The 21,203-nt window shown below is 31.5% G+C and overlaps 3 protein-coding genes across 3 annotated transcripts; 2 read left to right on the top strand and 1 right to left on the bottom strand.

The window, feature by feature from the left end:
• Nucleotides 1–5,367: 5,367 nt before the first annotated feature.
• Nucleotides 5,368–5,930, top strand: HELRODRAFT_182575 (hypothetical protein; the record flags this gene model as incomplete). Its single annotated transcript, XM_009032822.1, has 2 exons — nucleotides 5,368–5,420; nucleotides 5,594–5,930. The coding sequence occupies 2 exons, from the start codon at nucleotides 5,368–5,370 to the stop codon at nucleotides 5,928–5,930; spliced, it is 390 nt and encodes a 129-aa protein (XP_009031070.1).
• A 1,619-nt stretch (nucleotides 5,931–7,549) lies between these two features.
• On the top strand, nucleotides 7,550–10,940 carry HELRODRAFT_182574 (hypothetical protein; the record flags this gene model as incomplete). The annotated part of the gene is made up of 6 exons (XM_009032821.1): nucleotides 7,550–7,824; nucleotides 8,817–9,015; nucleotides 10,297–10,424; nucleotides 10,493–10,560; nucleotides 10,631–10,635; nucleotides 10,842–10,940. 6 exons carry the CDS (start codon nucleotides 7,550–7,552, stop codon nucleotides 10,938–10,940), a joined length of 774 nt encoding a protein of 257 aa, XP_009031069.1.
• A 1,364-nt stretch (nucleotides 10,941–12,304) lies between these two features.
• On the bottom strand, nucleotides 12,305–13,912 carry HELRODRAFT_182573 (hypothetical protein; the record flags this gene model as incomplete). The annotated part of the gene is made up of 4 exons (XM_009032820.1): nucleotides 12,305–12,535; nucleotides 13,172–13,217; nucleotides 13,311–13,493; nucleotides 13,557–13,912. 4 exons carry the CDS (start codon nucleotides 13,910–13,912, stop codon nucleotides 12,305–12,307), a joined length of 816 nt encoding a protein of 271 aa, XP_009031068.1.
• Nucleotides 13,913–21,203: the final 7,291 nt, after the last annotated feature.

Below are 21,203 nucleotides of genomic sequence, written 5' to 3'. Positions count from 1 at the left end.
TACTACTACTACTACTACCACTACTACTACTACTACTACTACTACTACTACTACTACTACTACTACTACTACTACTACTATTACTGCTACTACTACTACTACTACTACTACTACTACTACTACTACTACTACTACTACTACTACTACTACTACTACTACTACTACTACTACTACTACTACTACTACTACTACTACTACTATTATTAACTACTACTACGATTAAATTTAAAATTGATACTTATATGTGTGATTTCATGATTTTTATATATTTATCATAATAATAAAGAAAAAACATAAAACACATTTAACATTTTTAAAAATTAACTTTTATTTCTGGAAAATATTCAAAAAAGAAGATAATCAAAATAGCGTACTAGAAAGAATCTTACGCAATGATATCATTCATGATTCCTCTAGAGATTGAACTAACACATGGGTGGGCGAACTACGGCCCGCGAGGCTACTTTATGCAGGGCCCGCGGGGCCTTGTTCGCCAAAAAAAGGACCCACAAATCTTAACAAAATTCTTTCCCGGGTCGAAAAAATTTGCTATTTAAGTACTATGCGGCCCTTCAAAGATAAAATGGTTTTCAATGCGGCCATCACGGCAAAATGTTTGCCCACCCCTTGTCTAAAATTAAAGAAAGTATATGTAAAAATAAATAATCGTTGATCATATAAGAAGCTACTTCTACAAGAGAAGAATAAAAATTGGTACATAATTGAAACATAAATAGTTCGAAATGCGTTAACACACACAACCAAAAACACACAACCATCACACACACGCACGCACACACACACACATGCAGCACACACACACGCGCGCACGCACAGATATATAATAAATAGAAATAAATGAAAATATAAGTTGTCTATCTACATTAAAAGATGAATAGTTTAAACCGAGTGTTATTAAACAGTTTTAATAGAATGGATCTGGCTAATAAAAATTGCAATTAAATGTTGAATTCATAATTAAATGTATGGTATGTAATTTCTTTTTAATGTTATCTCAGTTATTGTTGTTAATGTTGTTGTTGTTGTTGTCATTGTCTATTAGTTTATGTATCTTGAAAATTTTGTTGATATCATTAAAGTTGCGATGATGTTTATGGTGTTGTTGTTGTTGTTACTGCTCTTGTTGATGTTATTATTGTTGTTGTTTATGTAATTGTTGTTGTTGATGTTATTGTTGTTATTGATGTTATTGTCGTTGTTTATGTAATTGTTGTTGCTGTTGATGTAGTTGTTGTTGTTGATGTAGTAGTTGTTGTTGATGTTGTTGTTGTTGATGTAGTTGGTGTCACTCCGGATAAAAAGTTTGATGCTTGTTCTGGCCAGCAATTGTGTTTTTTACGTTGTTGTTGTTTCGCAAATTGTAGTAGTTATTATTATTTTTGTTATTGTTGTTATTGTTGTTGATGTTATTGTTAGCAGTTTGTTGGAAGGCCTTACCAAAACTATCATCATTATTTCGGTTGTTGTTGTAAATGTTCATTACATCAACGTTGCTGTAACTGTGAATGTTGACGTTGTTGTTTCTGTTGTCATACTGGTAAGTATTGTTGATGTTGTTGTTGTTGTTGCTGATGTTATTCGTGTTGTTGTTGCTGTTGTTGTTGCCACCTTCAAAAGCGTGGTTGTAGTTAGCAACAGCGTATTGATTGTTGCGGTTGTTGAAGTCCAACTCGACGTAATGAAGCGCCACAGCAGTGTCTCCGCTGCTGGTGACGCTGCTACCAGACAGCTGCTTGACCACCGGAGCGTAGTGAGGAAAGCGGGAAGATGATGATGAACGCGATGGTGAGGGTGAGGAAGTTGATGGGAGTGGAGATAGTGAGGCTGGGAGGGGGAGTTGCATTCGTTTGAAGGACTGTCTTTTCCTATCGCAGTCTCTGTTTTAAGTGGTTTGAATGCTTTTCTCATTTTTTTATAATCAAATTTATTTAATTTGATTTTAAATTTATTTAATTTTAATTTATTTAATTTTATTTATTATTTTTGTTTGTTTGCGGATGGTAAAAAAAAATTCCCAAATTTAATCTCATAAAAAATTGAGACCAACATTTTCCCTTTCTTCCACAAGATGACGACAACAGCGACTATGACAATGAGAAGGATTCCGCAAGATAGACCAGCACCAAGACCCGTTTGAAGTGACGATGACGATGATGATGACAATGATGATGTTGATGATGAGAATTTTGATGATGAGAATTTTGATGATGAGAATTGTGATGACGACGATGTATATTGTTGGGAGGGAGCTGCTATTGTTGCTGGCATCGGCTGCAGATTCTGTTGCACCAATGGTGGTACTACTACTGATGATGATGTGACTGCTGAAAATTATTGAATGAACTTTCTAAAACTATTAGAATTAGTTTTCATTTGTATAGTTTTTTTTTTTTAATAAATCTTCATGAACTTTTATGAAATTCTCAAACTTTAAATAACCGAAAAATTTTGCAGGGGTTGATAAGTCGATAGATTTTGTTTCAATGGAAGCTGAAACATTTTTTTTTCAAATTTTATGTTAAGATGTGATTGAAACAACAATGTAAAAAACTGTGAGTAAAATTTACACTTACTTTTGTTATAACAAATATATTTGAGAGGTCTATCCTTTTGATTTTGCTCATTCCAATAGTATTTCCCCATATCATATTCTCTTAATATTGTGATAGCTACAGTGCTATTATTTAAATTTCTTAAAGTTGACTCGCTATCAGCAAAAAAATATTTTGTAATTTCTTTATTGTCAGATGCCCAAAATAATTTTTTGTTCTTATCAACATTTATGTTCAACCATATATCTTGGCCTGGATCAATGCTCAAATTTTTAACAATATCGTAAATGTTATCCTGAATGTCTGGGCTTCTTATTTCAAGAAGGATTTTCTGTGATGATAAGCAGCTAGTTTTAGCCTCTGATAAGCCGACGTGAATCCCATTATAACTAAAACAGTAGCCACCGTAGCATAATTCATGTAGAACAGCCGTGGAAGTTTGGAAATGATCCAAAAATCTGAAAACTGCTAAATGCAATCGAGGGGATATGATATGAAAATAAAAAATTGTTACATTTTATAAAGATTAGTATTGAGTGTTTTTTTTCACAAAATAAAATCAGAAATTTTTAAAAATTTGTGAAAGACAACGGACTTGAACAATTTCATGATGATATTGTAGAAAAATTACGTTAAAAAGCAAAAAATGATGCTAAATTTAAAAAAAAGGATTCTCAACCCACCAAGTAACATTCCAAAAATGAAATTCCTCATTTTCCCAGCAGCAGATAAGATTTTTTAATAAAAATATTAATCTTTTTAAACAATATCGAAGATTGAATCTTAAAAATTGCAATCTATCAGATAATTTTCCTAGTAAGTTGAAACAGTAAAATTTAACAATACACTTGTAAAAATAAGCACATGAGCTAAAAATCTCAGCTTGTGTTGTGTATAAACACAAATGAATGTACCGTATATTGCTTCTGCTGTACGCTGTTAGCAATATGATTTGAATATGATGACTGAAGTTTAAACAATGCACAAATTTCTATGCCGCGTAATTAGAATATATAAAATATATATAAAACATTCCCCAACATCCTAGTTTGACGGCTCACAAATATGAGTATAGGCAACAACACCGCACACAGACACACACACACACAGACACACATAGACACACACACTCACACACAGACACACTCACTCACACACACACACACACCTAAATTTATAAATGTTGTTTATGTATTTTAACTAAAAAAACTTAAAACATTGAATTAATTCCAAGCAGTCTTTTTCATTATTAACTTTCTTTTACATGCCTTTTTCTAGAAAAATTTCACATTTTGTCATAATTTGGTAAATTCTAGTAAATTCGATCGATAAAAATGTCTAAGTAGTAATGTAACGTTACAAATGAAGATGTTTAACATTATATAACACGAGGTGGAACATAAATTTAACACTTTTGCAGAAATTAAATTTTATTATTATTATTATTATATATTATTATATTTTATATAAAGTATGTGTGTATGTGTGTGTGTGTCTGTGTATATATATTATATTATTATATATATATTATATTATTATACATATTATTAAATCATTATTCACCATTAAAAAACCTAATAAAGCCCATTATTGAAATTTCGGGTTAGAAATATGTGTTCGTCTAGCATAGTTTAAAATGTTTAAGTTTTTGACAAAATTCTTGGCAATTGGCCATCCCCACTTTACCATTTTTATTTCCTCAATTGTTACATTAGTATTAAAATAACCTGTTGGTATTAGCGTTGGAAATAATTAGCAGCTTTAGTTTTTTTTTATTGCTAATCGACAACACGAATTTACGACACAGTAGAAACTTTTACACAAGTAAAGAATTAAATATCATACGCAGTATGATTCGAATTACGTTATTGACATCCTGGTTGGTTTGCAAATATCTTAGACAAACATGACATGATAAGAGAGAGGAAGAGAAAGAGAGAGAGAGAGAGAGAGAAAAGGAGAAAAGGCATCACTTTGAAAGATTTTTTAGTAGTTTTAATTTAGTTTAGCACGAATCGTTTGAACGCTTTTTTATGTTCTAATAAACAAAAATGATCGTTATTTTGATTCTGGCTAGTGAGTTTCGAGTTTTTAGAAATTTTCACCAGTTTTTTTTCACTCATATAAATTTTAAAAACTGTCTCATTATCATTGTATGTATGTTTGGTGTAGTAGTGTGTGTTTGTGTGTGTGTATGTGGTGTGTGTGTGTGTGTGTGTGTGTGTGTGGTGTGTGTATGTTTTTTTTCTTCAAAAATATACATACATCGTAAAAACTATAACTATCTTTTTGTGGAGCATTATTTTAAATGTGAATTGTATAATTTATTTTGAAAAGTTTTAATGATTTTAATTTAAAATTTTTCAGCCCAAGGAATCATAACAAAGTCAATAGCCCAAAATGTAATTAATAATCCAACATCACCCTCTTCAACACTATCATCATCACCACCACCATCATCATCATCATCGTCACCATCATCGTCATCATCATCGTCATCATCATCGTCACCATCATCGTCATCATCATCGTCATCATCATCCTCACCATCATTATCACCACTACCACCACCATCATCACCACCACCATCACCACCATCATCATTCTCAACACCACCATCGATTTTGGTTGCCCTTGTATTTGGATGGATCATAGCTTCACTGTCGCTGGCTGCCATCCTCATCATCATTTTGGTCAACTATAAAAAAAATATTACGTAAGAAAAATATGTTTTCGTTCATAAATTTAAAATTTACTTAAGATTAATATTAATTTAGATTAATAATAATTTAATATGAAAAATACGACCAATTGTGTTTCATTGACATGCAGCCATGTTATTTTCATGTAATATTATTCAGCTTTGTTTATTTGGAGCGTATTTTTATATACAAATTGTTTAAAATTGAAAAAGTTGTTGAAGTATTTCCATGAAAGATTAAATTGTAATTAGATGTATGTCTGTATTTACACACGCCACACACACACACACATACAAACAAACACACTAACACACACAGGTTTTTAAGTTGGAAAATTAACTTGGGACTGAAAAATCGTTCAAACTCCACGCTCGCAAATACGGAAAACTTGGAACACATTGTCGACAACAATGTTGATAACAATGTTGACAACAATGTTGACAACAATATTGACAACAATGTTGACAACAATGTTGACAACAATGTTGACAACAATGTTTACATCAATGTTGACATCAAATCTGGAAGCTTTGTTGATGAAGAAAATGTCTACGAGTTGACCAGCGTTGGAAATACCGACGACGATCACCTCTACCATAATGTTCGTCTTGGAAATCAAAAAGTGAGGAAGGTTTCAAAGGTGACAAAAGGATAGCAACGCCATATAACATGGAATGTTTGCCTTCTGGAATGTTTGCCCTCTGGAATGTTTGCCCTCTGAAGTGTTTGCCCTCTGGAGCGTTTACACGTCTTAATTTAGGGACACAATTTCATTAATATAACATATTTCAATTTTTTTTGTGTCCTCTTAATTTTTGAAATCAAATGTTTATCCTGATTAGGCGCTACGGAAATGTTTCTATATAAAAAATATTTTGACAAAATGAAGATATATTTTCCTCTATATATCTATTTATATCTTATTCACTTACAAGTTCATGTAAAGTGTTTACGTACGTGCCGTACAAACAGAACGAAAGCAATTGATTGTTTAGGTTAGATTAAAAGAGCAGAAGAAAATATAAAGTTATTCAGTTACTCTCACCATCATCCTTATCTTCTTTTTCTCGTTTTTCTTTTCTCTCTCTCTCTCTCACTTTTTCTCTTTGTTTCTCTCCTTTTTTCTCTTTCTCTCTCTCGTTCTTGTTCCCTCTCTCTCTTTCTCTCTCTCTCTCTCTCTCTCTCTCTCTCTCTCTCTCTCTCTCTCTTCCTTTCTCTGAGTTCCTAAAAACTATGAAAGCTTGAAAACATAAACAGCTAGCTAAGGTATCAACAATATGATATTGAGTTTAATAGTTTAATTCCAAATGTATGTGTATACGTATGCATGCGCGTTTTGCAAGTATCAACACATGCTTGTACGGCTCGATAGTTTTTGTAATAACAACTTTGCAGTTGTTTTAACTGTTTAAGTGAGGAACTTTATTCAAGGGAGAGAGGTGTGTCAAACTAAGAAGCTAGATAATTTGTTTGTTCTTTTCGTTTAGCAATGTTCCGTGCAATCATATATGGTAAGATTTTATCTTCCGTCTGTATGCAGTTCATTGTGAAGATTTTATTTCTTTAATTTAATTATTTTAAACTAAAATTTGTTATCTTTAATTGATGCTAAAATAATTTTTTGACAAATTATCAGTCGTTTTTTTCGTTAGTACTGGATTTGTGAAAGTAACTGTCAATCTAGAATCAATAGATATAAAATACTTCCTAACTCTTTCATCATTTGAAAATTGTATCCAATCTATCTAAATTAAGAATTGTATCTATTCAATCTAAATTGAAAATTGTATCTAATCCATCAAAATTGAGAGTTGTATCTAATCTGTTTTAATCTAATCAATAATAAATAAAAAAAAATCTATCTAAATTGAGAACTGTATCTAATCTATTGCATACCCATTGCATAAAACCATTAAATTTATTTTACTAATTCACCATTTGCGAACTTATATCATAAGTTATCTATTATTTTTCGAGTTATTAACCGCCTTTTTTTAAGTGCTGATCATTTTATATTTGTATAAACAGTTTGAGATATATTCCTTATCTTCGCAACAGATAAATATCTCAAAAAATGTTATAAATACCTTATAAAAAACCTCAGGTAGATAGATATCTTAAAAAATTTTTTTTAAACACCAAGTGCTATCTTCAATTGGAACATTCCACTCAGCATCATGTACAACCAGCCCGTGTAGTACAAGTTACTGTTTCGCGTACAACAACATCGTCAACGATTTGGCAACGGCCAAAACATTTTGTACACTAAACAACATGAAACTTTATGAGTATAAAACTCCTGAAATTTTATCCCAACTCTATAGCGTCAATAAATTGTGGGACTTTAATATAGTTGGACAAGAAATATGGTTGAACATATACAGGAATGGAGATAGTTTATATTGGGTATCGGATAACTCCAAACTGACTAAGTACTTATTTCTTGATAACAAAACATCTTTGAAGACTGACACAGTGGCTTTAACGATGTACGTAGGGGCTGATTTGGAGAAAAGTTACTGGAATGAACAGAGTTCAGCTACTGACATGTTCAAATATGTTTGCTATAGTGAAGGCTAGTAAAATGTTTCCCTTTATTTCAATCTCTAGTAATCACTACTGCTAATTATGCTTTAGTTAACTGTTAGAACAGTGCACATAATGGCATGTAATATGCGGGGGTCACTCCGCGTTTGAACCCGGTTACTGCAGCTTTAGGACCAGGCGCCTTAACCAATACACCATCTAGTCATCCAATTTAAATTTACTATACATTATACGTTATTGTTGATTTAAAAAAATCATCCTAATATGAAAGGATGTTATTTTTAATTTTGATTAAATAATTTTAAATTAAACAATTTTTCAATTTCGTCATCCTTGTTCAGTCACTCCATCCCCTACAGCGTTTTCTCCATTTCCAACAAATTCATCATCATCATCATCATTATTAACACCACCATCATCGTCGTCATCATTATCACCACCAATACCACCATCGTCGTCGTCGTCGACCACTGTGGCGCTTGCGATTGGTTGGTCGCTAGCCATTCTCTTCATCATCTTATTCGTTGGCTCAGTGCTGCTGCATCACAAGGATAAGCTGTAAGATTTTTTACGGTTGAAAAGAAATTTATTTTTGTAATTTATTATTAAAATAACTTTAATTATTGAATTATTAGAAGTGAAACTCTAGCTAATGATTGAATTAGTAAATTTTAAGATGGGTTTTATATTGTTATTTCTTGAATATGTTTGTAACCGTGTAAAAATAATCACTGGCGATATAAATTAATCGATTCATTAATCTATCAATCAATTATTAGCTGATAATTATAAGCACTCTTGTTTTAAGATATGACAGTTTTAGTACGTTTGACAGCATTGAATATGTTAAAATTAAAACATTTTCAGCTTATTTAAAAACATTTCTATAAAGAAGGTTTAAAAATATTAATGAGATATTTGTTTTCTCAGTAGGAACTTGAAGTACCACAACCAAATTTTGAGTATTGAAGTAAATTTCGATTGCTCTTCACAGAACCCTCTGCCAAAAATCTCAAAAACCTGTCTTAAACAGAACATTTAGATCAACTTTGTACAATGACAACAACGACAACTACTTCAACGTTGGTTGCAACAACCAACCAAGTATAACTCTCAGTAGCAACAACAACGAAAGAGACGCTGCGTATGAGTATGCTGATCCAAGCAAAACAACTGAACATCAATACCGTGTTGTTCGTTATGGTAACAATAATGATACTACTACTACTATTACTACTAATAATAATAATGATAAATATGATAATTATACCAATAATAATGAGCAATAACTTATTTTTTAGTATTTTGTGTTAATAATGCGTTGTGTGTGTGAGTGTGCGTGTGTGTGTGCGTGCGTGTGTGTGTGTGCTATTGATATCTAGATCAGGGGTGGGCATAAAAAAGGTCGTCAACCAGACATTATTACCCGAAAAAGGAGCCACAAACCTTAAAAAAATTCTCCCCCGGGTCGAAAACATTTGCTATTAAAGTACATATGCGGCCCTCACAGCAAAATGTTTGCCCTCTTTTGATCTAGATAACTTATTTGAAGTTTGTTTATTAATAAATATATATATATATATATATATATATCAATAATTATTAATTAATCTATAAAGATAATTTTAACAGGGTAAACTTTCAGTATATTGGTAGAATCGACGATGATATTGTTAACTTTAATGATAACATTTTAATAAATAAACTTTCCCTGGATAGCTTTGTGTTCCGTTCAATTATTACATTAAATAATAGCCTAACTCTAGTGACCAGAAACCTGAGAAGTGAAAATATAGTATCGTAGAAGTGTGATTCAAATCTTTCTCAAAACTTACCAAGTAATAATTAAAATGATGGTTGTCTGAAACAGTTACAAGTTTTTTTGTTCTGCATTGTGTGGCCCTCTGGACTGCTTAGATATCATTCTATAATTCTTATAGCCAAACTTTTCTGCCACAATAGATGTACTATACACAATAGATGTAAGTACTTGCACACACACACACACACACACATCCAAACCACATAAGGTACACTTACATGTGCACGCGCATGCTAACCGTGCTAACTTGTCAACTCACGTAAAATTAAAGAATTAATCAATGATATTGAATTTGAAAATTTTTTTAAATCATTAGTTCAAAAAATTGTTAAAATTTATTTAATTAAAAACATATTGACAAAATAAGATTCATAAGAAATTTTAGTAAACTGGCGCTATATAAATTTTCAATTATTAAAAAGCAAATTTTTCAATCAAAATTTTGTTATAAATATAGAATTCATTGTTTGGGTGTTATCAGAGTATGATTTTATTTAATACGTACTCTCACTAACATCATCATTTCACCTCTCTTACTTCTTTTTCTTATCTCTTTCTCTACATTTCAAAATATTGAAACTTTCGTACATAGATATTTCTTACACCATAGAATCTTAAGTTTATTTAATTTAATAAATTTGGCATTTTTCAGCGGTTAGGAAGTTATCTCGAATTCGAACCAAATAATTCTGGTTATTTTACAATAAAATATTCAAGAAAGAGAAAGAGAGAGGAAAAGAAGAAGAAAGAGAAAGAAATAGAAAGACAGGGCAAGAAAAAGTGATTGCATCACTTAATTATTTGAGTTTGATTCAAATGAAATCATAAAACATATCAATTTCTTATAGATACAAAAGATCAACACAACAACTCAATGGCGGAATGATGAAGACAACGGCAGATAAAATGCACTCTGGTTAAGTAGTATAGTTCAATTCTCGTGTGTGTGTGTGCAATTATTCAAGTCTTGCTTTACAACATACAAGGGATGGTTAGTTATTTGACGAGCATATTATGGAAGCAGTGAAACCGCTTTAAAATGCTTCTTCCAATCCAATTGGTTGATAATTACAGCCAATTATATGCATGTTCGTCATTGTTTTAATAGTTGATTGACAGCTTATCCTAATGAAATTTTCGAGTCTGTGACTTAAAAAGTATACTAATGCTTGCTATGTTATACCAATATTCAATCAGACTTTAAATGCCCCTTTTTATGGAAGCCCCTTCTGGGAAGACCCCGGAGAAGCAGTCCCATCTGCCCTTGTTTTATCCGCCCTGCCTGCTCGCCCATAGCATTTTTTCTCTTGAATTTTTCAAATTTTTCAACTTAAAACTGTCAAGTCCTCTTTTGAAAATGTTATCGATTTGAATGTTTGCGTTGCTCGGATGTTCTCCATGGGGCCACCAGGCAAGCTTCTATTTTCACATCAAGTTAAAAACACAACACGAAATTTTGATGATGTCAATTTTAAGAAATAAACATTCAATAACATTTAAAATAAATCTCAATATATGATTAAAATATATATATATATATATATATATATATATATATATATATATATATATATATATCAATAACTTTTAAAACAAATCTCAATAATTTGATTATAACCAAATAAATGTTAACATTAGCAACAACAAAAATAATGTTAAGAGAAAATTATTTTTCCATCATCTAGCGAAATAGTTTTCAATAAAATGTTAAATTGTTATAATTAGCCAGACAAAATCGTTTTTGAACCATGCGTATTATCATTTTTACCAATTAATTGTTGCACAATAGAGGTATAAAGTATGTTAATTAATGTTGTAAACATGTAAAGATGTCAATAAGTCTTCTAAGCATGCCATTTGATGTTCTTACATAACATAGAACATAAAATGAAAATAATGGGCTCATATTCAAAAATTAATATGTTCGTACCCAAAATATTATAACACAAAAATGTAAAAATAGTTAATTAAACATTAATTATAAACAAATTATGTCCATAGGTGCAAACACATTACACTGAGACACAACCCTAGTCACTTCAAAACCATTAGATCAAAGCCCATTCACTCTGACAACCGAATGACGTCTCCATTAATAATTCCTCATCCAATCAATAAAATCCTTCTGAACTTCATAACTAACCAATAGAACTATGAAATCATTTTCATTTTCCAAGAATGTCTCAATAACATCCTCACCACAAATTAAAGTTAATTAATGTTGCAAGCATGTTATTTGATGTGATGAGTTTTACTCAATGTTAAAAGCAAGCTATAAATGTTATTTGATGATATAAGCATGTTATTTGATGTTATGAATGTTATATAAAGTTATTAAAAGCAATATAAAAAGTCTTTATTGGCAAGAGCTGATTAATTGATTTGCAATGATATTTGCTGAGATGGCGGCAGAAGAAGGTGATGGTTTACAGATAAGCGGAAGCAAATGAATTTTTAAAGATATGGTGGTTGAAATGTGTTGAATGTTTATATGTGATGACGCAATTTTATATTTGATACGATGATGTATCGGCAGCCAGTGCAGCTGAGCCAGAGATGATGAACTGGAAGTCAAACGAGGTCATTCTAAAACAAGTTTGGCTAGTCTGTTTTGAATGAGCTGAAGAGAGGAAATTGGATACGCCGGTGCTACATATAAGTCAAGGCGAGATAATACAAGAAAGCGAGGAGGCCATTTCAACTCTGAGAAAAGGTCGAATGTGGTAAATTGACCAAACAAGGTAATTACATATTTGGGTGAGAGCAGAAGTGTGAGCTTTGGAAGCTGGAGACGAATCGGGAGGATCACCTAGCAGTTTAAGACTGGTTGATGCAGAGAAGTTTGATCCAGCAATTGACAGGTTGGAAGTTGGAGAACATTTCGTAAGATGCTGTGAAGAAAAACATTAGTTCAGATTTTCGTGTTATTTGTTGTCTAAAAAGTTATTCTATGTTATGAGTTTGTAATTTGATTTTATGGATGTTACATATAATGTTACAAAAATATCATATAAAGTTATAAAATGTTATTTAACTTTCTAAAAATGTTAATTAATGTTATTTCATGTTACAAATACGTTAATTAATGTCATAACGTTGACGATTTAGTAGCAGTAGTAGTAGTAGTAGTAGTAGTAGTAGTAGTAGTAGTAGTAGTAGTTCACACCAACACAAACATACAAACACACACAAACACACATACTCACACATACACAAACACACACAAAACCGAACATACACAGGCACACAAAAACGCTCACAGATATATGTTAAAATTGTTTTTATAAAACATCTAACATATTATCATTTTTTACATAACATGTAAAAAACAAACACACATACACACAATACACATACACACAGTACACATACAAACACACACACACACATATATTTTTTCTTAATGTTTTAAAATCTTATTAAAATGGTGCACAGATAAATAATGAAGGACAGTGGAGAACCAAATTATGAAATATAGCCAAATAAAATGATCATAAAAAATGTCATTAAAATTTTGAATTTCTGACCCCACCACACAATTCCGGTGGGTCCGCAACTGCTGATATGCTGCCCCTACAGCCCCATATTTTCACGGGTTGATGGTGGCGATTGGGTAGAAGGTGAGGAAGATGAGGAAAAGGAAGAGGATGTTGGTGTAGATCTTACTGGGGGCAGTTGTGGTAGCTGCTGATAAAGTTGTTTTCGATTTGGCTGTTGTAGTTGTTTGAGTAAATTTTGTCGTAGCTGCTGATGCCATTGCAAAAGTTGTTGATGTCATAGCAGAATTTGTTGATGTCATTGCTGAAGTTGTTGACGTCACTGCTAAAGCTGTTGACGTTGCTGTTGTGTCTGTGATTTATTTTTTTAAAACTTAAATATTTTTTAAAAACATTGTTATCAAAGTCTGCCTACTGACCGTTAAAGCAAACACAGTACATCCTATTTGTCGAGCCAGTTGCTTTCACTTTCATGATCGCTGCTTCATAATATGCATGACCAAAGAGAGGGGAGGAGGGCGGATCATAAAAATCACTTGGAACTGGACTGTCATCAGAAATCCAATAAAACTCGCTGCCATTCACTACGCGAATATTCAACCACGTATAAATGTTATCAAAAGTGGTGAACAGTATGTCTTGCATTGTTGTCAAGTTCTCTGGACCCCTGAATTCAACGACCGTCAGATTATTTAATTGACACTTTGATTGGCACTCTGCGAACAATATTTCAATTTTAAAGTTTTGATAACATAAGCCACGCAGGCACATGTATGTGGGTGGGGGGACGCTTGATTCCACATTGACTGTCCATATAGCGAACAATGCCACCAGTACTGAATATTAATGAGGGGTGGAGTTTCAATTTTAAAATTGAAGTGAAAATTAAATCGAGTTACTATTATGCAACGAGATTTCATTTTAAATTCAATCTCATATATACACACATACACACATTTGGATTTTGGTATTTTGGATGGAGCGTTAAAATACCTGTCTGTGCGAAGCGTTTAACATAGATTAAAGCTGAACCCGGATTTGATTATTACTTCCTTATAGTTCTAATCAATTATGGGTTCATACAGACACACATACACATGCACACAAGCACACACACACGCACAAACACACACACGCGTAAGACAAATTTCTTCCGACCAACAGCTGATGGGGGTTTCAGATTCGTGCCATTAATTTAAAAACACACACGCACGCACACACGCACACACACACGCACACACGCACACACACACACACGCACACACGCACACACACGCACACGCACACACACACACAATTGTTATAGTAATTTAATGCTATGTAATGCACTACAATGCAGAAGTTTGTAAGCGCTTTTTAAAAAGATCTCATAATGTAATAATATGAAACGTAATGTAATGTAGTACAATGTGATGAACTGTTATGTAATATATTGTAACGAGATGTAATGTTTGTAAGATATATAATGTTATTTTAACGACTGAGCTGCTTTCGAATAAAACATCAACAACAACAACAATAACTAATAATAATAACAATATCTACAACAAGAAAAATAATGTTATTATTATTTTTATTATCATTCTTTCTATTTTTGATAATTTATTATTGCTGCCATTTTGAAAAAGTAAAGTTGATGAACGTTTGGACAAATGAATGAATGAACCAACGAATGAAAGAATGATTAAGAGAATGAATGAACGAACGAACGAACGAAAGAAAGAGCGAGCAAACGAACAAACGAACGAACGAATGAATGGAATTGGTAATATTTTATAAAAATAAAGTAAGATTTTTATATAGATAACGCCATAGATAACAACGATATAAAAAAATACCAACAAAACAACGAATGTGTATATATAAGCAACAATGTGTGTTAAAAATTATATAATAATAAATTATATATAATAAATATAGTATATATATATATATTATAACATATAATAATAATATATATATATATATAATATATATATATATATATATTATACAATATACAAATAATATATATAACAATACTTCAATGCAAATTTTTTAAAAACGTACAATGGAGACAAGTTGGCAAATAAACAAATGTAATAATAATAATAATAATATATACTTAATAAAAATAATAATAATAATAAATACTTAATAATAATAATTAATAATAATGATAATAATTAATAATAATAATAATAATATGCTTACATGTTAAAATTGTTAACAGAAAATGGTTAATTCTTACTGCACACTCGAATTATTATTCGTATTCAACAACAAAATTTTCCAAAAATTGACAACACATCAACATAACTACGAAACATCAAAACATCAACAGAAAACATTTAATATTATCAACAAGACATCGACTAACTCCAACAATACATCAACAAAACTTCAACAAAAATCAACCAGCAGCAACAACTGCGTCATATAGTTACACTGACAAGGCAGGCATTTGAAACAAGGCATAAATGATATTTGTTAGCATGCAGTCTACCGTAATAGTAAAAACAACAGCAACAATAACAACAAACAAATACAAACAACAATAACAACAAACAAATACAACAACAACAGCAAATGCGTCATATTATTCAACAAAATTCTTTCATGTCACGTAAATTTTTTTTTTGCTTGAGTAGAAGCAATGACAAGTAAATTAACATTAATGATAATACAAACAACAAAGATAATAATAATAACATAAATACAACAGATGAAATGGTTATAATAATAATAATATTATTATTATTAATATTTTTATTATAATAATATTATTATTATTAATATTTTTATTATCGCGGAAACTATACTCACGTACACACATACATACAGGTACACACACACACACACACACACACACACACACACACCAACAGTTCTTGTGCTACCATTGGTTGGGCCTTAACGCGTAGAAAGTCTGGGTAGCCAAGCGCATCATGAGTGATTCGTGTGTGTGTGTTTGTTTATGTGTGTGTTTGTTTGTGTGTGTGTGTGTATGTGTGTGTGTGTGTGTGTGTACGTGTGTGTTTGTGAATTATTTGAGTGAAGCAGAGCTCATTGCACATATATCTATTGATACATAATAATTTAACTGCTAGATCATATTATAGATACTAGCTAGATACAATATAACAATATAATTTGCTAGAAAAATACGTAATTTCAAGAATTGATTACACAATCACACCACACACACACACACACACACACACACACACACACACACCACACACACACAAACACACACACACATGTACACAACACGCACAATCAACTTAATTGTCACACAGAACTGGCTTAGCGAAAAATCTTTTTTGATGGTTTTAAAATATAGACGAAGATGTATATTTTTTTGAAATTATTCGCTCCAGCCGACTTCAATTTAACGCATTATTTTATGTGGAAGAACAAAAAATTGAAATTACACTGAATACCAAAAAGGTATTCATGGAGCTATAACAATTACACGGCAATAAAATAAGATAATTACAGGCTTTTAGGCCCATATTTAGCAATTATAGAATTATATAGTGTGACGAAGAATAACCAAAAGTGATATGGCTTCCACCGATCGATCGATTGATTGATTCATTGATTGATTCATTGATTGATTGATTCATTGATTGATTCATCGATTGATTGATGATTATTTTGAAAATTCTTCATAAATTCTAAAACATTTTTCCAATTGGTATACCAAAATTTTTTAAATATTACAAATTGCAAATGAAAAACTAAACCGATTGCCTTGTTCCACATCCTTCCCATTTCGTCTGCTCCTAATTTGATCTTCAAAACAGAAAATTCAATCAAAAACAATTATATTATTTTTGGAAATTCTTTTCAAAATATTTATATTATAAAATATAAATATGATATATCTGAAGAGCCTAAAACGCTTAATCCGATACAAAGGCTACTGTTAGATTTTATTCACCGCATAATTTTACAAAATATATGAACATATACATGTTTAAAAAAAATAAGTTAACACACACAAACAACTAGACAGACAAACACACGCACACACACACACACACACACACACACACACACACACACACACACACACACACACACACACAAACACACACATACACACATACATATACACATATATATTATATATACATATATATATTTATATATATACAATTATTTATATGCGAATATATCAACATTTACATGTATGCATGTATGTATGTATGTATGTATGTATGTATGTATGTATGTATGTTTCAACTTCAATTTATTTTCCGTAGAAGAAGACAACAGCACAACTAATTTTTTTACATCTCACTTCATGCTACAATTTATCACCGATTATTACAATTTCAACAAGAACCAGCATTAGAAAACAATCAGTGATAGACAACATTTTTGTGAACTGTTTAAAACCTTCAAGACTGAATGTCGTTGTGATGTGCGATCTATCAGATCACTTTCCGATTTTTGCTTCAATTGATGATGGAAATAGAAGCATTGATGTGAAAGATTCAACACAAATGAAATTCTCTTTTTCAACACATCGTCTGCGGAGATTGAATGAACGTTTGCAATATCCTGACTGGAGTGAAGTTTTTGATTGCATCGATGTTGATATGGGGTTTGAATTGTTCATCAACAGATTTCAATCCTATTTCTATGATGCGTGTCTGATAAAATCAAATAGAAAGAAAAACAAACTCTCCAAACAAAAGCTGTGGTTCACTGCAGAATTTAAAAAATTATTAAAAAAGAAAAAATGTTTATTTAAAATATATCTGAAAAATCCGTCAGAAGATCGACTTTTAAAATTCAAGACTTGTAGTAAACTGTGTACCAACTTAAAAAACAAATTAAAACGTAGATACTACACCAACCAAATCGAGCAAAATATAAACAACAGCAAAAAAACTTGGTCAATAATTAAGGAAGCATCGAATAGATCCAGTAGCAATAAAACGAATTTGCAAGTAACTTCAAATGAACAAATAATTGAAAATCCAGAAAATTTTTTGAATGATTACTTTATCAACATAGCACCAAATCTGCTTAAATCAGTTCAAACAGATAATCAATGGAAAAAGTTTCTTGGCAACAAAATACCAAACTCGTTTTTTTGCCTCCACGCATCTGCAGAAGAAATTATTTTCGCAACAAAACTGCTGGCTCCAAAATCATCTAGCGGCTGGGATAGCATTCCAACAAAAATAGTCATATCAACAATCCACACCACAGCCTGGGTTCTCGAGCACATCATCAATCGATCACTCACAACAGGTATTTTTCCTAGATGCTTCAAAACATCTAAAATCATACCGTTACAGAAAGTAACCGGAAATAATGATGTTTCTAATTTTCGACCCATCTCATTAGTTCCTGCATTTTCGAAAATAATAGAAAAAATTATGCATAAACGAATAATATCGTTTCTAGAAAAAAATAATATTCTATCATGTTACCAGTTCGGGTTTCGAGAGAAACATTCAACAGAACTGGCAATAATAGAACTCGTAAGGAAAATTGGAAAGCTTGCGGAGAAAAAACAATTCATCGTAGGAACATGTCTAGATCTGTCGAAAGCTTTCGATTGTATTGATCATTCCATTCTGTTGGGTAAAGTTGAACACTATGGCATAAGAGGAACGACTTTGAAATGGTTTGAAAGTTATTTGTCTGAAAGAAAGCAGTTTGTCAGCTGGGGAAATAAAAATTCAACATTACAACATAATGGTGTTGGAGTCCCACAAGGAAGTATCTTGGGACCATTACTTTTCATCTTGTTTATCAACGATTTGCCAAATGCATCAAACTACTTTGATTATGTTTGTTTCGCAGATGACACCAACACTTTTGGTAGTGGAACTAACATCGATGGTGTTATTGACCGAACAAATTTGAATTAAAAAACGTCGTCAAATGGTTCAACGACAATAAATTAGCACTGAATACTTCAAAAACCCAAATGATCGTCTTCGGTCCAGTGCAGTGTTTAAACTATAAAGAACCGTTCAAAATTACAATTAACAATCAACAAATAGTCGAGAGCAAAATAGTAAAATTTTTGGGTGTCCTCTTAGATCAGAAACTAACGTTTAAACCCCACGTCAATCACATTTCAACCAAGTTGGCCAGATCAATAGGAATAATAAATAGGATAAAGTTTTATCTCCCAAAAAAATGTTTAAATCTTCTTTATAACGCCATCTGTCTGCCCCATGTATCATACTGCAACGTCATTTGGGCCAGTGCTTACCCATCCACTACCATGTCCGTAAAAGTTCTGATGAAAAGAGCAATGAGGACCATCACGCTTTCTCGAAAAGATGCTCACACACCTCAACTGTTCAAATTAACTAATAATTTAGATTTTGATAAATTAAATTTATATTTTAAAGACAATTTTGTATATAAACAACTTTCAAACAAACTTCCTTCTATTTTCAATAATTATTTTATTCCGATAAATAATTCCAGACGTCAATATAATATATTAGCAAATAAATCAAAAACACCCATACTTTTTTCTCATATTATTTGTAAAGGACCAAGAATTTGGAATGCTATTTTAAAACATGGTTTTCCATTCAATAAAATTTATTGAATTTATTGAATTTATTGATTCAATAAAATTATTGAATCAATTTTTATTTATTTATTTTATTATCTATCGCTTTAAATTTCTAATTATTACATTGATTTCTTGATTGAGGAATTGGTTGATTGCTTTATTGATTGATCTCATTGGAAAAGTCGCATCTAATTTACTCACTTGAAAAAATCCCCAAACATCAGTATATAGTTTTTATGTATTTAATTACTGTGAGATCTACTATTCATGTCGTTCTATATGTTGCTTAAATATATAGATAACTATGTAATGTCTATCCCGTGTTTTTCTGGATAGATACCAAACATTGTTATACATAAACCGTGAACCATCGTACTAACAACTAACACCTGTTTTGCTAACATAGTTGAGTTCGTTAATTTACTAACAACTAACATCTAACATGCCTCTCATAGATCATTCGGGGGAAAATTTTTATTGTTTGCTGAAAAACTTTTGTACAAACATAGAACATTTCTGTTTAGGTGGCCATACTAGATGAATTTTTTATAAATTCTATTATGGTCTTCCTGCTTTCTTTTAATTTTGAGAAGCAAATAAAATTTCGTTTCGTTTCGTTTCGTTTCGTTTCGTATGTTAAATCCAAAACATGATGAGTGACACTGAACCGTCAAACATCAAGTAACAAATGGATTAACACTTTGATTTGTCGTTAATTGCACATGTCGGCATTCAGTTGGATATTTTCAAGCACACAGACACGCAGGAACCGCTGCAACAAGCACGAAATGTGGTTAGTTGCGAAAAACAGTTCCCTGCTGTCGCCTGATCTAACGCTGATCATTTTGCTTATTTCCTTAAGAAATTTAAGGGTGTTGGGGTCCATCGGGCCGAGAACCTCGATGCATATTGGCAAAAATTCCATCGAGGGCAGGGCGTTCCCATATTTTTTCATTTGTATGTATGTATGTATGTATGTATGTATGTATGTATGTATGTATGTATGTATGTATGTATGTATGTATGTATGTATGTATGTATGTATGTATGTATGTATGTATTATTATTATTATTATTATTAATTAAAGAAAAATTTATAAAGCGCCAATTAAAAGTTAAAATTCTCAAAAGCGCTATCTAATATCAATAAAAAACAAATGAAATATAAGTGAGTCGGCAATGCAAACATTAAAAAATGTAACAGAAATAATTATAACAAAAATAAATGAGTTTTCAAATTCTTCTTAAAAGCTTCAAATTTCATCCCCAGTGCTCTCAACGATCTCGGAAGACTGTTCCATGCAACCGGTCCTGAAACTGCAATGTCTCTTGATGCTTTCTGTAACTGAGTATCAGGAACAACCAATATAATGCCATTGTCTGATCTCAGGTTCATACCACTCGACATTACTGGTTTAATTTTAATTTTTTTCACTAAATATTCTGGGAGCAAACCGTGAATAGCTTTGTACATTAGAACACACTGTTTATATACAATTCTTTTCCTGACTGTAAGCC

The sequence above is a fragment of the Helobdella robusta genome, assembly GCF_000326865.2.
Source record: "Helobdella robusta unplaced genomic scaffold HELROscaffold_88, whole genome shotgun sequence".
Lineage (NCBI taxonomy): Eukaryota > Metazoa > Annelida > Clitellata > Rhynchobdellida > Glossiphoniidae > Helobdella > Helobdella robusta.
This window is presented reverse-complemented; position numbering and strand designations above follow the sequence as displayed.